The sequence below is a fragment of the Condylura cristata genome, unplaced genomic scaffold (genome assembly GCF_000260355.1).
Source record: "Condylura cristata isolate star-nosed mole 26May11 unplaced genomic scaffold, ConCri1.0 scaffold00016, whole genome shotgun sequence".
Taxonomy (NCBI): Eukaryota; Metazoa; Chordata; class Mammalia; order Eulipotyphla; family Talpidae; genus Condylura; species Condylura cristata.
The window spans coordinates 5,026,908-5,048,353 of NW_004567117.1; the positions used below are offsets into that span (position 1 = coordinate 5,026,908).

At 41.4% G+C, this 21,446-nt stretch overlaps 1 protein-coding gene across 5 annotated transcripts in view; it reads right to left on the minus strand.

Annotated features, from left to right (window-relative positions):
• The window catches only part of PTPRM (protein tyrosine phosphatase, receptor type, M), a 558,641-nt gene that overhangs the window by 37,133 nt on the left and 500,062 nt on the right, over positions 1–21,446 (minus strand). For all 5 annotated transcript variants that reach the window (XM_012725901.1, XM_012725900.1, XM_012725902.1 and 2 more), the window contains one exon: positions 20,706–20,803. In XM_012725901.1, the coding sequence (XP_012581355.1) occupies positions 20,706–20,803 (98 nt within the window). The remainder of the gene's footprint in view (positions 1–20,705; positions 20,804–21,446) is intronic.

Below are 21,446 nucleotides of genomic sequence, written 5' to 3' on the forward strand. Positions count from 1 at the left end.
ACAATGGGACATTGTTGGCTTTACCGTACACACAGGAGACACTAAAGGTTAGGGGTGACAAGCCAGCAGGGAGAAACTTGGGTCCCCTGCGAATCCTTATATGCTTTTTCTCTCGTACTCCTTCTCTACTGCTCTCCCCTGCACTCTGCCACACGGCCCTCTGCTGCTCCATCCGCTGTGACGTCTCCCTTAGATGCCCAGTGCTCTGCACAGGTGCGCCCACCACCCACATCCGGGCCACACTCTGGTGCCGCCATCAGGCGCGCGTAGAGGACCACAGGTGTCGACCATCTGACCATCTAGGCTAATGGCGGGCGCGCGGAGAAAACCTGATCACTTCCATCTACCCTACACTATCTCGGAGGGTTCTAAGATTAAGCTAGGGTTTGATAATTTCTCTGCATGTTAGACTCACTGGGGGCGGGTATTAAATTCTGGGGTGCACTCTAGGCCAATTAAATCATAGTTTCTGGGGTGAGAGGGAGGGAGGCATTCAGAGTTTCTTTTAGCTCCCCAGGTAAACCCAAAGTGCAGATGTGTTTGAGAGCCACTGGATTAAGTGACTTGCTAAACTCAAAACATTTGCTCCAGGGGCTGGTTCATTGTAAGTGTAAATTCTTATTTTTATTATTAAGTGGTAATTTGTGATCTGGTGTGTAGGTGATCACAAGGATTGTGGCCATTAAGAGCCCTGGAGAGGTGAAACAGGCTTTTCTAGAGAAGGACGAGAGGGGAGAAAAGACAACTGTGCATGGCTCCTGCTGGGGGAAGACAGGTTAAAACAAAGGGGAATTTCAGTTTTTCCTTTGCTCTTCCTCCTCCTGTAAAACTGCAATGACTTAAGAGAGCCGCCTGCAGGTCCATTCTCTCACGAATGTGGTTTGATTAACTCCCAACAGTAATTAGGAAATGGGGTCTGTGATTTGCAGGGAGGAGATTTATATCAAATAGAGCTGTGAGGAATCACAGAGACAGGCAGTTTCCAAACACTCATTTTCAAGATCATTACAACTGCCAGGCAAGCCTTTCATGCTTGCATTTCGCCGCTTTGCATCACTGCCTTCTCACAACTGTGGCCTCACTTAGCAGCTCAGGGAGGGCAAGTGGTGGGCCTGAAAGCAGAGTCAGCACAGGCCAGGGCCATTCTCTACCCTCTTCATTCCTTTCATTTCCTGTGTCCTAGAAGCGATACAAGGCAGGCCGGGGTGCCAGAGTTGCTCCCCACTCTGAGCTAGGTGCTGGAGAGGGTCAGGCTGCAGGCAGGGCTCACACACAGTGCTCTCTGAGAGGCTGGAGCTAGAGGTGCTCCATGTTTCCTCTGGTCTTGCAGGGCTGGTTTTAGGAACAGAGCCCATCTGAGAAGCCTTGACTTGACTTTAGCTACCTTGCTTTTATTGGGGGGTGGGGGAGGGACGTAAAAGAAGGTATCAGGGTGGAGGAATGGGAAGAGCAAAAGGATGTTATTAAAGCATTACTCCTCCTGTCCCTGATCACAAACTGCCATGTTTCTGCTAGTGCCACCTGTTTCACCCACTCTCCCGGTTGGCAGGAAGGAGCCTGGGGGCTGGCAGGAAGGAGCCCAGACAGGACATGAAGGTCTGTTTATGGCATGGGTCCAAGATCCACTTTATTAAAAACCCATGATTAAGAAGGATTTAGGAACTGAATGCTACCTCTTCAGTTCTAGGCATCATACTGTGATTTAATAATGGAATTGTGAAGGGACTGGAGGAAGGAAAAAAAGAGAAAGTTGCTGTTCTAAGTTTTGATTTGTCAAAGGGGTTTCAAAAAAAAAAAAAAATCCAAGGAGAGAGTGACCACATTTCTATTAATAGTTGTGTTGGGGCCTGCTGAGTACAGCTTTGATGGAGATATTGGATCGCAAAAACACTGCTATGAAGCACAGTTACCAAAAAGAGTCCCAGCCAAGAGCAGCTGCCATGAAGTTCCCAAGAGCACAGACTTATTGTATCCAAAATAACTTTCTTACAGCACTCATACTGAAACACATGCACTCATTTAAATATCCTGAAAATACCATTGCTTTGGTTTAAGTGGGATGAAGATGGACCTATGTTGGTATTTTTTCTTGCCAACTCATGATGATGTAGGCAGTGACTTATATCCTCTTATGCTTAGTTTCCTCATGCACAAGATGAGCCAAAAACATTGACTTCTGAGAGCGGTTAAGGTGATGAAGTGAGACTGTGTAGGCTTTGCCAAACAAGTACCTCACTCTCCAGCTCCTCCTTCCTAAACCTGCCTGGTTTGGGTCCTGAACTCTGTTTTGTGTGATAGACTTGATGCCTATTTCAAAGCTGCCACTAAACCAAGAGTTTGAGAAGGTCTGGGTAGTTTCAATTTGGGAAAAAAAAATAATCCCTTCACAGCAGGAAGTGAAAGTCCCCTCACAGGGCATTTGGATTTCCAGGTTTTGTAGTTGCATCCATTAATTGCTAATGCATGTATGAACACTAACTATAAAAATGCACAAGTTCACATTCATGTCTGATAATTGTTTTCATCAGGTACAGAACTGCAGGGTCTGATGCCCCATGTGCTATTTTAAGCATCTCTGTACAGACCAAGTGAGATGTCTGCCTTGTTGCCTTTTTCTCTTATTCTCACTGGCTACTCAACTAGATGGCAAGCAGAAGCATTTTCAAGAAACAGATTTACCCAATCTGCTTATTCTCCACTTTATTCAATAGATTTGTTTTTGATTCTCAGTCATTCCCCAAACTTAAGATTTTTTGAGAAAGGATGGAGATTTGTTACCATTGAGGACAATAATATGTGTGTGTCACATATTTTAAAGATTATTCTGAAAGAATTTCAGAAATCTTTTGAGCAATGACATTATTAGAATACATGTGTCCTGAGATAGACTGGAGGGGACATCTGATATCTTTGAACATCTGATATCTTTCTCACTGGTGGTCTTCACATGCATCAGGGTAACAATTTACATCTATACAGATTTTTCAGTTTATAAACTTGTATATCTGTTGACCTTGAGCAAGTTCTGGCTAGACCATGTGGAGGTTACAATCATTTCTAAAATTATCTGCTTATAAGTTACCTCATGTGAATTCTGTGGGGGACTTAGTTTGGTCTCCATTTTGCAAATACCTAATGGAAAGCTGGGAGAGGTTAAGAGACAGACTTAGTAGACCTAAGGGATCAATATTTTGCCCAGAGTCAGAAAGTCTTTGTGGGAACTCAGAGTGATCGCATGCACTCAGGTTGTCCTCACAGTCAATCAGCTAGCCAAAGACCAGTGACAAGCAGGGCCTGATCAGGCAAAGCTGGGTAAAGAGAGGAATGAGCTATGGTTATGAAGCCCCTGAAGAAACAGATATGTAAATAATAAACTTAACTCAGTGCAGAATGAGCACTTGAGTAGTCAAGATCCATTCTAGGAGACACTGGTTCAAAGCTTAGCCCCATTAATTAGCTGTGTGCTCTTAGGCATATTATTTAACTTCTCTGTGGCTCCATTTTTTTCTGTTTGTAGAGTATGGATAATAGTTGCCATGAAGATGAAATCATTATTTTGTAAATCTTTTGGCACATGCACATGTTTACTAAAATTTAATAATAAATGAAAAGTGCTATTGGAAGTCAGAAAAAAATACGAATGCTAAAGAGATTCAAAGCTTCACAGGGAAGAGCATGTTAGATGAGAGGGGAAACGTGAAGGATGGTTTCTGGGGATAGATGGGGAGGACACTGTATATTAAGGAAGATGGCAGAGGGCATCTCTAGGGAGCCTGAGTGGTCCCAAGTCCCTGGGGACTGGAAGGGTCCTGGAAGGATGAGGTCCTCCCCGCAGGAGTAGGAAGGGGTCACTGCTTCCTGATCTCCAGCTTCTGATAATGCCTTGGCTGAACTCTGGTGTTATGTTGTCAAACAGCAATGGTATTGAGACAGAAAGTAAGTATGCAAGAAGTGGGGGAATGCTGGTCAGAGGGTGCTGGTCCCTTTGTGTGATGGCTTATAATCACTGGGACCACTGTGATCTCTTTGCAGTCGAGTTAGCTGCCCTGCTGGGTGGGCAATTAAGTACAGAGTTCAAAAGGGATGTCAGGAGAGAGGGAGCCAGGCGCAGCTGACTGCCAGATACACGAGGCAGGGGTCTCATCACCAGCGGAGACAGTGGCCTGTGGTCGGAAAAGTAAGGTAGGGTGTTCACCCCAATGGTTGAGCTCAGGGTTCCCAAAGCAGGTGAGCTCCTGTGCCTTCCAGGTAGCCAGGACATGAGTTCTCTGGCTTTCTTACAGACCTGGAAGCATCCTCGAAAACATTATAATAAAATCACCCCTTGGCTTGTTTGGCCTCTTTGGTCTTCTGTTCACTCATACATTCCCTTAGCCAGATAACCCTGACACTTGAAGGAAAGGGAAACAGGTGTCAGAAGGTGAAGTTAGCAGCTTTAGAAAGTAAAAAAGGGAAAGAAAAAAAAAAACTGCATTTAAGGAGTGACATTATTTACTGTTGTTTGACACATTATTCAAGGATAGGAGATATGTGCAGTGTGCAAAGTCGGGGAGGGGAACCCAATTTTCAACTGCTCATGTGAGCAGAACAGCGGAGGAGGGTTATGGCAGCCACGGGACCACCAAGTATGTAGCAGATGGTGCTGCCAAGAAACTCCAGGTGCGCGTGCTTGAGCAGGTACAAATGTGACCAGCCTTGCTATAAAAGCTCCCAGACTGTGATGCGATTGCCCTGGCACGCCTGTCCATCTGCTGCACATGCAGGCCCCTCACTCTCTGAAGCACTTACTGACATTAAGGCAGGTGACCACCCACATGCACCCCAAGGACAATGGCAGATGAAGTTAGTGGTGACGGAGGGAGCAACAGAGGATCCCAGGCCAGAGACTAGAATAGTGAACATACGGGAAGCCCAGACACGGTGAAAAATGAAGATTTTCCATGGCCAGGCAACAGCGGCCACACCACAGGAGTGCTGGGGGCAAGCACGGGGCTCGACACGGGGCCGCGACAGGAACAGAGAGGGAGGGAAGCACAGTGGACGGCGGTGGGAAGGATGCGGACCCCACGGCGATGATACCTGCCGGGGAGAATCTTAATGTCACCACAGTTACAAGAATAAAATAAATATAAAGGAAGAAAAGGCTCTAAGCAGCATCTACAGTTTGTTGATTGCTGCCTAGGCATGAGCCACTGAGTGGACTTTCACTACACAGTGTTCTTGCCAATGTAAAAGAACCTGAGCTACATCGTTTTATGTATCACTAAAGAAAAAGATATGCAATTAAACAATTACTAAGTGCTTTATCACATTAAAAACAAATAAAGAAAATGGGCACCCTGCACCAGCCAGCTTCTTGGGTTCTGCAGGAGAATGTTAAAGAGCTGGTCTGCACGCAGCTCCTGGTACCTGGGGAGCCAGGAGACAGTGTTCTGAGAAACGCTTGTGACTCGGGCTCGTCAGTTTGCTTTGATCCCGCAATATCCTGCCACTGTCGCAATATTAAAGATGGCTGATATGCAGGTGTCAGATGACTCACAGCATAAAAAGAACTGTCTCAGCAGCCTCATTTATAATTCATCGCTAACTGAGTAAAAGTGACTGCTGTTTTTTATTTTAAAGAGGCACAATGGATTAGTTCGAAATGCCAAGAACTTAACACAAAAGGGTTAATTAGGTAGACCAAATGTAGATAAATGTCTGTCATCTCTAATAGCTTCAGTGAACTTTACTCAAGCTCGTAATAACCATATTACATACACATGCTTGGCACTAGGTTTCCGTCTGTTCTTCCAGTGTAGAAGGCACCCAGGGAAGGAGAGCAGTCACAGAAATCCCCCTTGCAGAGAATGTTAGTTTGCACTAGCTGATGTGTTTCTTTGTTCCCCTTCAAATCTTGCACTGAATGCTTTCTGATACTTTCCATATACCCAGATGTTGGGGCTTCACAGATGAAATAATTGAGCCTGTGTTCACAGAGGTCTGTGTGCTGGCAGGGAGGGCAGAGTGGTAGAGGGACTTGTTCCTCTATAATAGGAGGGTAAATGTCTTGAGCAAGAATCCTGTCTCCTGTCTTTCTGGCCTTCATCTAGGCAGGCTGACAGGCTCCTGATACCTGCATGTTAATTAGGTGTCTGCCAGTTAGGGAGACCCATAAAAAAGAGGAACAGAGACTCCAACATAGTCGGCTTCCAATACTTAATAACAGGAGAGACATAGGAGGTGTGAGAAACAGATATGAGATTGTTTCTATCTTCCCTGCAGGAAATTCACTAATTCATGGTGACAACTCACACGGAATTCAGAAAAAAAGAGACACTTGGAACAAATACCAGCTGGCTGTTCCCAACAAAGCAAAGACCAGCTCTGAAACTGAGCAGGGGAGTGTGTATGTGTGTGCGTGTATGTGTGTGTGTGAATGCACATGTGTGTTTCCTTTAGAAAGAACTTTTTGCCAGGTTCTGGGTATGTGGAAATTGTGAGAGATGTGTTCTCAGGGATATGAAAGTCAAAACCACAATTAGATATCACCTCACCCCTGTGAGAATGGCCTTTATCAGTAAAACAAGTGTTGGTGGAGGGTATGAAGGAAAAGGGGCCCTCAAAACTGTTGGTAGGAATGTAGACTTGTCTAGCCTCTGGAAAACAGAATGGAGATATCTTAAGATGTTAAAAATATGAGAGAAATCCCTATTTTTAGGGATACCTAAGTAGTAATACCTATTTAAAAATAGGTATTCATCTGAAGAATATACAATGACTTGAAGAAATATATGACCCAGTGTTATGTATGTACAACCTTATATTTACAATAGCCAAGGACGAGACACCCTAAGTGCCAAAGTACAGATGAGCAGATAAAATGTGAGTATAGATAATGGAATATTACTCAGCTATAAAAAGGTGAAACACTGCCATTTGTCACAGTATAGATAGAACTGGAAGGGACCGTGCAAAGTGAAATAAATCAGAAGGAAAAAGCCAAATACCAGATGACTTCACTCACATGTGGAACATAAAGCAACAAAGCAAAGTAACAGACCAAAATAAACTCTTGAAAATCTAACTGCAGAGGCTACCAGAAGGCAGACCACATAGAAGGTTTTGGGGCATTTGTGGTGGGTATGGTGTGATACCATGCCTTTGTAGAAATCTGGACCTACAGCCCTAGAACAAAGCATGTTGTAATCAATGTTATTTCATAAAGATAAATAAAACTTGACCTAAACAAAGAGATCATGTATGCAAATATGAGGGAAGGGAATAGTTAGCTTAAAGAATGCACATACACATACTTATTGCCTGGAACACTACTGGAATAAATTTCACAGAAACCGGTATTAGCATAATATGAAATTTTATATAGGAAACATGAGTACTTTTTTAAATTAATAAAGCACCATTGCTTTATATCTTTGTTAACTTTTTGACAGTATAGGATTTCTCCCCTTAGGGGTAATCACTATAGGTCTCTCACCACCAAAGTCCATTGTGTTCCCCTCTGCTCCCCCTCTCTGGATACCTTAGATCTATGGTCATTCAAAGATTGGCTTTACTGTCTTTGACTCTTTGTTTAGGTTCTCTGTATTCCATATATAAATGATACCACCCAGTATTTATCTTTTGCCTTCTGACTTATTTCACTTGTATAATCAAGAACCCTCAATATTTTATGTTTAAAATGTGTCACTTAATATTTAATTGAAAATACTTAATAAACCTTCACCAGGATTGAAGAATAAAATTATTCAGCTTTCTCCTTAATTTATTCTGAGAGTATTTGTTTTTCTTTAGTCTCACATTTTTCAAAATCACCACCCAATTTAGTAGTTAATGAAGTATTTCCTAGTTAAATGAGTTTTACAACTGTATCTGTTTTTGCATTTCCTTTATACCACAGTTTACTTTTCAATTAAATAGATTTGCTATCCAAATTGGATTGAGAGACACTAGACAACAATGATGATTGTCTATGGATTTTCTGGGGAGTAAAATAACTGTTTCTGTGCATATGGAGATCTTTCATACAGAACATGATGAGATGTGCAGTTGTTTTTATTAAATGACTGCAAGCGCTCTCATGAAACCAGGGCAGTCTGGCTCTCCCCAGAAGTATGGGACCCAGGAGTGTGGGTTCTCCTCCTCTCAGGGCTTTGACCTGTTTTACATAGGAGGCAGATGTGGTTCTGCTGATCGCTCATTAAAACAGCCAAAATAAGCTTGGAAGGTTAGACTGCTTGATTTTGCTAGTTGATAAGCCAGTGGATTGTTAGAGACCATTTTGGAACTTTTAATAAGAATATATTCTCTCAAAATCATAGCTTACTGTAGTCATATTAGTTCATTTTCAAAGGTCTATAAGTTATAGACTACATTTTTCGTGGTCTGCATAAATTAAATACAGACTATGGACAGAATTAACCCACCTGTTTTACCTCATCACACAGTGTGATATTCTGTTCTCGATTGTGTACAGAATTTATGTGCAGAAGAAATGGGAGTAGACAACTCTCTTCTTAAAAAGCAACATGTGTCTTTTTATGGAAGCACCCCCCTTTAAAAAATCTAGACTTGGGCCCTCCCTGGTGGCACAGCAGGTTAAAGCACAGCACTAAGAAGCTAAAGCCCCGGAGCTGACCCACATGGCGCGGCAGACCTCTCCTGACCCACCCGCTGCTCCCCTCAGCAGTGTACTTCCTCAGTTGGCCTGTTGTGCTCCCTACTCTGTCTCCGGTGAATGCTTACAAAAAAAAAAAAAAAATCTAGACGTTGTACTCTTCTTTTACTGCTGATATTCAGAGCAGAAATAGAAAGCGCAGGAAGGTTGGGGGTCACCTGATTAAAATAGATCTGCATTGCATATGTATGTGTCATTTACATGGACCCTGAGTCAAAATGTAAGCAACAGACAGAAAACATTCTTCATATATTAACAAGGAATTTTAGAATTCATTCCACTGATGTCCCTTCATTTCAGGCATGTGTAAATTGAGGCTCGCAGGCAAGAAAGCCTTCGGTTACAGTTCATGTGAACACTCACAGCGCCCTGAGGGTGCTTCACTGTCCACCTCCTGGGTGTCATGGCATTCACACACTGGCTCCTGGGGCTGCTCACTGTGTCCTTCCTGTATCTCCCCGAGAGCGGTGCACGTCTGCTCTACATCACACCTGCCTCTTCACCTGTTCACCTGTATTCTTGATGCTTCCCTAAATCAGACTCTCCCCAATTTCTTCAAGGCTCTTCATCTATGGCCTTGTCTCTGTTTCCACTGGGACAGCTGATGCTATCAGGAAGGGTGTCATTCCAAGTCCGTTACACTTTGGTTACATTCATCAAACTGCAGCCTCACCTATGTGCTTCCAGGCTCAGAGGAAAGGATGAGCCATACGGAGGTCTGCACTCTGATCCCTTCTCTCCTGCCTCTTTGGAAACACCCTCCATCCACTGCTCACTTCCACTCTTTCAATCTCTCCCTGGCTCCTGACTCTCCTAAACATCTACCATTTTCAAAGGTCTTCCACCTTTAAAATATCCTTTGCTTGTAAATGCTCCTCTGTCTATAATCATATTTCTCCTCCCCTCCTGAGCTAAGCTTCTGACAAGTTTAAATTCCGTGTTCACGTCCTCATTTTCTGGTCTGGCCTAGATTTTGCAGTCTGCTTTCAGGCCTCACCATCTGTAGTGAATAACTACTTTTGGTCACTCACCACCCATTTTATCCATTCACCCTTCCTCAGAGGTCTTTGACTTGCTTTTTGGGGATTTCTTCTTACCTGGGGGTAGTTTACTAGGGGCCCTAATAATTGTTAATTAGGGGCCCAGAACAGCCAGGGATGCATCTGGGGAGTCAGACTCTGCCAGAATTTGTCAGTGCTCATGCTATGGAGCAGTGAGGCTCCTCCCTTTCTCCTCTGGAGTCAGAGCCCCCTTTCTTGTCTGTTTACCAAGTCTTAACCTTGACATCATTCTCAGCTCCTAGTATTCTTCTGATACAAATTCCCTTTGGCTTCAATCAGCCAGAGTTTTCTGTTGCATGCAATCAAAGAATGCACACAGGTAGGCCATCCCACAGCAACTACCTGGGCAAAGGCTTCCCAGAGACCTTTCTCTCATTCAATTCAATGGCTTCTGTCCTGTTTTTAGCGCACTCTCTGTAGCTTCTCCACTAGGTCCCCTTCTTTTGTCTCTCACCCCCCACTCTTTCAGGGGTTCTCAGTGTCAGAGGTCCACGTGCAAGTCCAGCTCTCAGCCTCAGTGTTCTACACAGCCTCCTCCCTTTATGTCCATATAGAACACTGCTGCAGTTTTCCGTGGAGTCCTGTGATTGCCTCTGCCTGGAACATCCCTGCTTATCTTCTTGCTGATGAAGTCATTTTTTTTTTTTTTTGTCCACACTCAGCCCAGTATGCTACTTTCTCTGGGAAACATTTATTGACAACCCCCCTCTAACCTCAATTCCCAGCCTAATGAATTAATATAAGGTCTGTGTAAGCTTTAGCATAGAATTTAATCAACTTGTTTGAGTCCCCATTTCTGTGGTCAGGGGCACATCTTGGTAATCCTGGCCTCTTGTGTCTACACCTCTTGACTAGTGTATAGGAAACACTAGTTAACTAAAGGACTCCCTCCTTAAAATGCTAAAACAAAATATCATTATGACCCTACAATCCCATTTCTGGGCATCTATCATATCAAAGAATATGAAACCATCAACACTAACCCCCTAATGCACCATAGTGTTCACAGCAGCCTTGTTTACAGTAGATAGGTCATGGAAGCAGCCTAAATCTTCATCAACTGACAACTGGATCAAGAAGTTGTGGTCTAGGATCCTCCCTGGTGGTGCAACAGGTTAGGACACAGCACTGCAAGATGGCCGCAGCCTCCTCAGTGCGAGTTAGATCCCTGGCTTTGGAGCTGACCCACATGGTGCAGCAGACCTCTCCTGTCTTGCCTGCTGCTCCCCTCCAGTGTACTTCATCCATCTGCCTGTTCTGCTCCCCATTCTGTCCCTGATGAATCCTTTCACCCTCCACATCTCTGACCTGTACCCCAATTCTGTATGAACAAACAAATCTTTTTTTAAAAAGTTGTGGTCTATCCATACTACAGAATACTATTCTGCCACAAGGAAAAATGAAAGGAAGCCATTTGAGGGAATTCTGTGTAATAAAAAGCGTTAAAATGATGAAGGCAAATACTGGGCAATAAAGTAAAGGATGATTCCATAAAAGAAAATGCTTACAAAAATGAGTGGACATCAGTAAACACTGTGAGGGCTTTGAACTTGAGAAGGAAGGATGGGGAAAGGAACAAGGGACAATAGGGGTGGGGGAAATGTAGAAACTCTAAAAATAACTTGAAGGATGTGGAGAGTTACTTTCTTTGTGCTGAGTATGGCTGCATTCTTTTTTAAAGGTAAACAGAAATCTAAGAAAAAATAAATGTAAGGAATTCCCTCCTGTCTTGTATTTCATTTTCCTCTGTCATGTCCTCTCTTCCTTTTCTCATACTTTTATTCTCTGCTTCCACTTACATCTTCTTTCTGGTCTCCCAGTTCTGTGCTTGTCTCCCCATCTCTACATGTGCACCCACAAACATGGGTCCCTATATTCATCGTCTTGTTCTGTTTCCCTGTGAGGTACTGTTCCATCTCGCTCCTCTGATTCACTTCTCAAGAACACACTATATTCCTGTTTCTTCCACAGGTCATCATTCCTCTGCTACCAGTCTCTTGGCTCAATCACACCTCTGAAACCTGGCCTGAAACCTGAAAAGGATGCTGTGGGGTTGTGTAGAGAGCCAGGGCTTTGGAATGAGTCAGACCAACACTGAAATTCCAGCTGCATTCTCTGCGCCACATTATTTAACCCCATTGAGACTTAGTTTCCTAAATTTGAAAATAAGAATTTCCTAGGTGATAATTAAGAGAAGTGAGACTTGTGCATCATATCGCAGGTACTTGATCATTTTTGTTATTTACCATCCCCTCCCAGGTCCCATGTATCTGCCTTTCTATAGCTTTTGATTCACTGTTCACCTCCTAGTTTAAACTCTATCCTCTATGCTCCTGATTCTGGGACCTTAGTTCTTGCCCTGCTCTGCTGTTGTTCTATTCCGACTCCATCCTTCGCTGCTCTTGTTCTATCTGCTCTATCTATACAATATAGATATTCTCCAGCGCTGTCTTCAGTCTTTCTCTTTTAGGTTTCTGTTTTTCTCCTAAGTAGCCATGCTGCTGTATGCTCATCTCTTCATGTTACAGTGGACCCCCTTATCCATGAGGGGTATGTTCCGGGACCCCCAGTGAATGCAGGGAACTGTGGAAAGTAGCAGACCTATATCGGCTATTTTCCCCTATACATACATGTTATGATAAAGTCTAATTCCTCAGCTAGGCACAGTAAGAGATTAATAACAATACCTTATAACAAAATAAAATAGATCAATTACAGCAACGTAAGGTATTGTGCTTATGGAAATGAGCCAGATGAAGAAAGACAAACACTGTGTGACTTCTTTCACATGTGGTGAAAGAGAAAACAAGCAGATGAACTAAATAAAACAAAAAGAAACTTTTGGAATTTAAGACTAATAGTGGTTATGAGAAGGGGAGGGGGGAGAATGGTAGGCAAGTGGGACGAAAAGGATAATTGTATAATGAAGGGTAGAGTTGGAGTTGCAGTGGAGAACTGAATGCAGTTTATATACATGTGACTCTCAGTGACACACAACTGGCATGTACATAATTTCATAGTGCACTGTTACCTCAATAAATGTCATCATGTACTGTTACCTCAATAAAAAATATGAATGTGATCTCCCTTGCTGAGAATGTTGCATAGTATTTACAGATGGCAGTGGAAAACCGCACCTCAGGTGAGGTGTGTACTTTTTGGTTTGCCCACCTTTCTACCCCTTAGGCTGTGGCACATCTTTTCATTTGCTAGTCACAGTCCAGCTGACAGGCTAGCACATGGTATGCTCAGTAAGTGCCTCACAGTTGTAGTTATATCTGTATTCAGCTCATGTAGCCCCCCTTAAAGCCCTACCTGGTTGTTCAGTTAATCTCTCAAATCAGCATGTCCAAAATGAATCATGTTGCCATTTTCTTAAGCCTGCTCTTTATTGGGAGTGGAAGGGGTGCTCATTCTTAACCAACAACCATTACATCGCAGAAGTCATGTGGTAGAAACCTGGGTTGAAATTCAAGTTCTTCTTTTTTCTTACCACCATCCTCAAATAGCCTCTGAGGTGTCTTCTAGAAGTAAATGTCCCAACTTATGTCCACACCACTTCCTACCCAGAGTATTGCTCTAAGATAACTTGTCCAGTACCCTACTGTGACCTTCCTAAACCTTTCTCTAGTGGCCACCAGAATTGTCTTTCAGTATCACTAATTAGAATACATGTTGCAACAGCTCAGCATCTTCCATTAGAGCAAGCAAACATAATTTGACTTCCTGAATCCCCCTTAGTTTACTTCCAGGAAGGCATTTTTGGCCCCACTGACAAGGTTCACTCATTTTTTTTCGGCTTCAGGATGGCTGCATTACCCTCCACCCCCACCCCAGACCACCTGCACTTCCCTGGTTTGCTACTTACTCCCCTGTGTCTGTGCTTACTCTAAAGTGCCTATTGTTTCATTTTTGCCACTTTAAATCCTTATTGTTATTAATGTCCAGCTCCTCACCACATTCCCCTTGAAGCCCCCCCTGGATGCTCCTAGGCAGCACTCAGCCCTGCATTTATAGCACCAACACGATTCTGACACGAGCATTACAGTTGATTGCTTATATATGTTTTTCTGCTACTGTATTTTATGTTCTTTCAAGAAAAGTGAATTATAAGTATCTCTGTCTTTCTTAGTGCCATGGATATGACACTAAGTGAATCATTAAATGTGCTAAAAAGGGATTGGAAAGTCTGCTATTTGGTGAACAAGACAAGTTGGGCTCCTTGGTTGCTTTTCTAACTTTTTAGAGGGGAAGTGTAACCTTTTGGAAGGAGAAAATCTCAAAGATTCAGCAGGACAGTATGGAGCCTCCCTTTCTGGAAGAGCTGGCTGGCTCAGAGGGGTCTGCGGGTCCCTCTCTGGCTGCTGAGGGCTCAGTACATACAGTGGCACTGGGGAGGTGGTGGGCACCGTCAGGCTACAGCGCAGACTGCCATGTCCCCTCCCTGCCCGAGTTTTGTGTGAACACTGTGGGGGATTTGAATCAGCTCAATTAATATATTAGCTGAGAGGGTTGACGGTAGATAGAATGGAGAGGAATGTTTGCTGAACATGTATAAATTAATCAAAGGCTAAGATGATAATTATACAGGACACAAATAACAATCTGAAATATTCACTTCATTAGAAAAGACTTATGAATGGTTACAGTTAAAGTTGCAGACAGAAAAATTCGAGAAGTGTCTATGAAAAGAATTTGCCTCTTTCTTTTCATGTATGAGTCTGATGTCTTAGGAAAACTCAAGAGATTTTGAAAAAGTAATAATAGTATTAGTGGTTACAGTATTTTGTTCTGTTAAGCAATACCTACGTGTTCTTCTTATTAAGCAATATTTCAACATTTTATGAAGAGGCAACTCTAGCGCTAACCCTCTGGCTTCTTCCATTAGTCTAGTCCTGGTGACATTTTCAGGAAAGCAGATGTGCTTGTTTACATGACCGGAACCGTGGAATCTTAATATAACTTCCTTCCATGTGGATTAGAAAGTTACTTATGATATCTAGTGTTGGTCTGAACTTTTTTTCTTTCAGTACTCTTTTAGTGACAAAGGCTGTGAAAAGAATTAGGTTAATCTCTTAGGGGCAAACAAGCACCTTTAAATCAGCTATGTCCTATCCTGCATATTGAGAGAGGTTACCCTTTGTAGTCTCTACTTCTCTTAGCTCCAAAACACTTCATCACCGTTATCAGAACTGTCCAGAGCAACTTAAAAATAATTTTCCTAAATGACTATGAGACCTTATTTGGATTTTTCATAAACATTCGCATTCTAATGAGGTCTTCATAAAACTTACTAAATATGTTTCGAAATTATTAGCTTAAATTACTGCTGCAAAAATCTCCTTTGGGAGTCCTGCAGATTTGGTTATAAGACTTTTGGCAGATGGATAAGTATACTGACACAACAGAGCTTCTGAATCTGCACACAAACAGGGTAAATAGGAATGCCCGGGAAATCTGCTACTGGAAGAGAAGCTAAATGTCCCTCAGGCGGGTTCATTAAGGAGGATAAACAATCACACACATCCCGGCGCAATTTTAATGCCAGGTGTGCAGCCGCTGGCAGGTGCCAGGCAAAGCAGTAAGGGTCTCTTCCCAGAACATAAGGGCCGAAAGGGGATGCATGGTGGTGACAAGGTAGTTTCAGATAATGACAGGTCCTGGCAGATGTACCAGGGACCCCAGTGGAGGGAAGTGCAGCATCCGAAGCTTTTGCACCAGGTGCTGCGACAGAGAAGGCCTCCCAGTGGCTCTTATGGCCACCTAATGCAGAGTGCTGCAGGGCAAAAGTCAAAAGCAGGCCCAGCTCTGGCTTAATGAGTCGGCAGCAAGGCTGTGTAAACAAACAGGCAACCGCCTTGCTCATGCCTAATTCATGAAGGACACCCCACGTGCAGTCAACATGTTAAGTAGGTAGTTGTCCTTCAAAACAATGTTGTTCTGATTTCTTAGGTTGTTTGTTGTTGCTGATTTAAGCATGGAAAATGGGAACTCAATGGGAAAATTTTGCTCAGCAGATGTGTGCCATTAACAATGGGAAATGCCTGGAAAGAGCAACCCCCCTCCCTGCCCCCCCCTTCCTGAGGCAATGTGACCTAGTGTCAAAACCCCTAAATCATGCCAGGCATTTCAGGGACAGACACCATTAACTTCACACTAGAGGAAGACAGTCATCCCAGAGCTGGTGGGGAGAAGGGAGGGCTCACCCCAGCTTGCCATATCCACAAAACTGGTAAGGACCAGAGACGATTTTTACAACAAGCTTAACAGACCTAAATGATTAAGTTCCTAAGCCTTTGGGCTGACATTTATAGGTAGACCTGAAATGTAGTCACCCTCTCCCCTTCAGCTGCATACGGTGGCTGGGATTTCCATGCTTATTTGTCAGAAAGAATTGTTTCCATCATAAAAATCCACAGTGACCACCCTGCATTGAGCCCCGTGCCTGATGGAAGGAACAGTGACTGCCATTGTAAGGCCTTTCTATTTTCGCAAATTCAGGTTACTTGAGATGAAACTTGGCAACTTGGCTTCCTGCAAAATGTGCCATAATCAAGAGAATGTGATACTCTCTCTCTCTCTCTTTTTTTACTGTAGCAATTTTACAGAACAGTTTCCGCCTGCACTTTCAGCTAAAGACTATGCTGTCATCATCCTTCCTTGAGTAAAAGGGATTATATATGAAAATAGCATGTATTCTCTGAAGCTACTGTGCCCTGAGCTCAGATACTCTGGAGTCTCAGCTACACAAAAAAAGTTTGCCTTTATTTTAAAAAATCCAGAAGTTGCTATTTTTAATGCTTTTCTACTTTTTATCTTCTACCTGAAGATTATTTTAAGTGAGCTCTGCTGCAACTATTCAACAGGTGAGGTGGTGAATAACTTCCTGTGCACACAGATTTGTGGAGGTTAGGTGTTGGGAGAATGGCTTCTGCGTCCCCCCTTTTCTCCACATCAGGACATGTAGGCAGTCAACAAATAGTTGTAAAATGAATGATGATTTGGAATTGAGCCTACATTTCAGGGGCAGAAACCCAAGGGCTAAAAAGAAACTCAAGGACTAGAAACAGATGAACTATTTGTCACCGTTATTTCACAGACAACCTAGCATGTGCTAATTGCTTTCTGATGCTACGAGGAAAGACTTCTCGTTCATTCTATTCTCTGGACATTTGCTGAGTGTTGGCCATCAAGCAGGAGGGAGAGAACACAGTGTCACTTCCTCCAAGGAGCTTGCTTTCTGATGGATTTGGATCTCCCCAGCCCCAGAAGTGATTACTGTTTCACAGCAGTAGGGGGTGAGGAGAAAGGGCGATTACCTCACACACAGGTCCAGGCTTGCTATTTACTGAGTGCTCAGGATGAAGTGGGACTTCTGATCCCACCTGACAAGCAGAAACTCACTGAACCTTTACAAGAATGCTGTGATGCAGGTGCTACTTCACCCACTTCCAGATTGACGATGGAGAGGTTCCGTGACCTGCCACCACCTGGGTGGTGCCTACTCTTTCTCCCAGCAGAGAGGGAATTGAGGACAAAAGTATTCCTGTACTTTTAATAAATAAAACAATGCCTGCACGTGTTTATACTTTACACGTATCTCTCTCCTTGTCACGTATATCCTTTGTCATATAGAAAATTTTACATTTTAAAAAGTCAAGTTTTCTCATCCTTTTTCTACATATTGAGCTACTGGAATCTTTAAAATGCTCATTAAAGAAAGAGAAAGGTCATCCTTATTTTCTTCTAAATATTTAAAATTTTATTTGTTATATTTTGGTCTTTATCTGGTATTCAATTTTGGGTGTTTTGGGAGGCATTTTTCTTGCTCTACATGGATAACAAAATGTCCCAGCATAACTGATTAAAAAGATCATGCTTTTCCTACCGCAGCCTATTTTGATACTTCTGCCTACAGTATCTGCACTTTTTGATCTGTTTTGATCTGTTGGTTGACTTATCTCTCCTCAATTTGTGGTACTGATAATTTTCCTTCTTCCTAAGACCTTGTCTAGTTTTGCTATCAGAGTTCTACCAGCATCTGAAAATAATTTTTTTACACCTTCTCTTCGGAATAACATTTGCAAGATGTGAACTATCCATTTCTTCTATACTTACTAGAACATACCTGTAAATACATATGGATCTGGTGCTTTTCCATTTGTCAATTCTTAACCATAATTCACTTTTAAAATGATCATTGTTTACTCAGAATTTCTGTTTGAATCAGTTTTGGAAAATCCTATTTGTTAAGAAAACTTCTATCTAAAATTTTAAATTTATTATTATTGATATAATCTCTTATGATACAAAACTCTAACCTATTCCTATTATTGGTTAATTTTGTTTTCCTTTACTTCTGCTTGCCATATGTTTGTCTAATCAGTAGTCTTTTCATAAAACCTGTTTGATTCTGTTGATTTTTTTCTTTGATTTATTTAATAATTTTCTGCTGTTATTAGTTCCCTTTGGTTTTACTCTGTTCATCTATTTGCATAATTAGATGCTTTGTTAGTCTCTGTCTTTTCTAGTATATCCGTTTACATACTACTTTGTTTGCATTGTACAAACATGATGCTTCAGGATTCCCAGTTCTAATTATTTTCTGATTTATATTCAGGTGTTTTACTTTGACCCATGAGTTAGCTCAGATCCTAAGCAAAGACAGATTTACTTCCTTGTCACTTCCCTGTGCTCAGGGCTGGCTGGCTTTCTTTTACTTCTTTTGCTCCTTTCCATTTTCCCCCTTTTTTCTAAGTGTCTACCCTTTGATTTATTTCCCTCAGAAGTTTCAATATTATTTGTAATTTTTTATTTTTCTTCCTTGTTTTATTAAGCTGTAACTGAGGTCCAGCACTGTGTGTAAGTTTAAGGTGTACAGCATAGAGACTTGACTTACATATATTGAGAAATAATTACTACAGCAAATTTACTTAATATCCAATTACCTTATACAGGTGCACAAAAAAGAAAAGAAAAAAAAGAGAGAGAGAAGTGTTAGTTTTCTTATGATGAGAATTTTGAGTGCTGACTCTTTTTAATGTTCCAGTATACCATTGAGCAGTGCTAACTAGAGTCATCATGTTATGCATTACAACCCTCATATTTACTTATTTTATAGTTGGAAGTGTGTACATTTTTACTACTTTCACGTAATTTCCAGTGTTTATTGTTCTGACTTGCTTTACTACACATAATTCCCTTGGAGTCTTACCATTTTGCTGTAAGTGGCTACAATTAATCCTTCTCTATGGCCAATTAGTACTGCATAGTATAGATACACTACATTTTCTTGATCCAACTGTCTAGTGACAGATGTTTAGGCTACTCCCATATCCTTTCTAAATAATACTGCTATGAACCTTATACAGGATATAGATCTATGCACTGACAGTTTTATGCTATTTTTATAGATGTCAAGCACAGGAATGCTGGGTCATGTGGTATTTTCATTTTTAGTTTTTTAAGGTAAAAAAAAGATCACTTTCCATAATGATTACACCAGTTTACATTGCCACCATTTGTTGAAGAGACTTTCCTTTTTCCATTATGTAATCGTGGTTCCTTTGTCATAAATTAATTATCTATACAAGTGTAGGTTTATTTCTGGTCTTTCAGCTCTCTTCCAATGATCTGTGTAGCTACATTTTAATACTAGACTGTTTTGATTAGTATAGCTTTGCAGTATAGTCTGAAGTCTGGGATTATGATACCTCAATTCATCTTTTTCATCAGGATTGCTTTGATTGTTCAGAATCTTTAATGATTCCATATAAACTTCAGTAATTCTTGCTCTTTTTGAAGAATGATATTGAAATTTTGACATGGATTGCATTGAATCTGTATATTTCATAAGCTTTTTTTCCCTTCCAGATATTCCACTAGATTGCTATTCATCTTAAATGGTTGAGCCTTTATATTTACTGATATCAACTTTCCACTTCCCCCTTCTCTTATCCCCTGTCAGCCACTATTATATTCCTGCTTTTATGTTTCTTTGAGATATTTCATTTTATATTCCTGCTTTTATGTTTCTTTGAGATATTTCATTTCAAGCAGTATTTGTATTTCTGTGATTGGCTTACTTCACTTAGCATACTGTCCTCTACATTCACCCATGCTGTGAATTTCAGGACTTCTTTCTTTGCTTGTTTTATTATTAATTTGAGATTGACTGAGAATCTTAAGAGACAACTCCTTTATGGTTTATGCTTCAATATTTTAATACTTGGCTAAATGCCAGGTTGCTTTTGTTGAGGGTAAATCTCACAATGCCAACTTCTCTAAGAAGTAAAGGTTCCTGTTTTTTGAGTTGAGAAGAACCATGGATTTGAATTTACTGTAAAAAAAAAAAAGCTACCAATCTATTTCCTCATTTTAACATTTCTCTTTAGAGATGATACAAGGGCATACCACTGTCAAGATTACAACTGTTTAGGAGACTCCTGGTTAAATAATGCTAGCATTCATTAACAGCTAATGTAGGTAAAATAATGTAAAACCTCAGGGGAAGAACATGATCTCCCTTTTGCAGGTTATGAAAATGAGGCACAGAAAAGTAAAACCTAAGCAAGAAAAGATGCTATAATTCTAATCTAAGGGTAAATCCAGTGCTGCACACTGTTTTTAGAGTCCATTTTCCTGAGTTAGGGAGTAAAGTATGTCTAATGCAGCACCCATTGAGTTTGATACCCAACAACCAGCATTCACACTTAGAGATATTTTTGTGTGCTCAATATAGCCAGATAACAACTGCTTTTAAATCTTGAGTGCCTTTCCTGTCTGTTGCTATCGCAACAAATGAAAGCAATTCAGGCTATGTTTACTGATAATTTATAAGCAAGTGATAGGAGGAGCTGTAGTAGTTAATGTTTTCTGGAGTACACAAAATACTTCAAAACCTTACTCTTGCCTGCCTTCCAACTTAATGAGGAACAAATGGCCATTTAAGTGGATAAATGACTTACCCTCCCCACTTCCACGAGGTTGGTCACCATTATTATGCTTGCAGTGTTTTCATGCCACACCATCCTCCAGAAATCATAAATGGTCTCTTGCATTGGTCCTGCAGCAAAACAGAACAAGTTTTTTTTTTTTTTTCTCCCCTCTCCTCTGTAGGTTTGCAACTGGAAAATTTCTAAGGTTAGCAAATAAATCCATTCATTTCTACATGCAGTTTCCTCATTTTTGTAGATAGACAGCTGTCCTTTTAGTGTTAAAGCCAAAGCATACCATTTTCTAAAACAGCGCTTATAGAGATACTGTATTTTTCATTCATGGTTGAGTTTTCTCACATCATCAAACATATCTGCATTTGAGCCTTTTTACCTCTCTTAAACTACTGTCATGAAAGGAAGTTATTTCTTCACCATTTAGCTATTTATCTCCATAATACTCAAGAGTGGAATTAAAAAAAAAAAAAGGGAATAACATTACTCTTCCTGCTAACAACTGGCAGATATCCCAGGGAAATGGTACACAGAATGAAATGAGCCTCTATAGGAAAAGTGGCCTTTTCTTGTTTCTAATAATTTTCATACTGTGTGCTATCTTTCAGAGTAATCCATTTCTTTTGCTTGACTTCCTAAAGTGAGAAAGTAGTTAGAGATTAAGCAGTTGTATTTCCTGTCTCTGAGCATAATCAGCATCTCCTTCCATGATACTCAGGATCTAAGTATTTAAAAGTTCAACCTCATGGACGGGAAGAA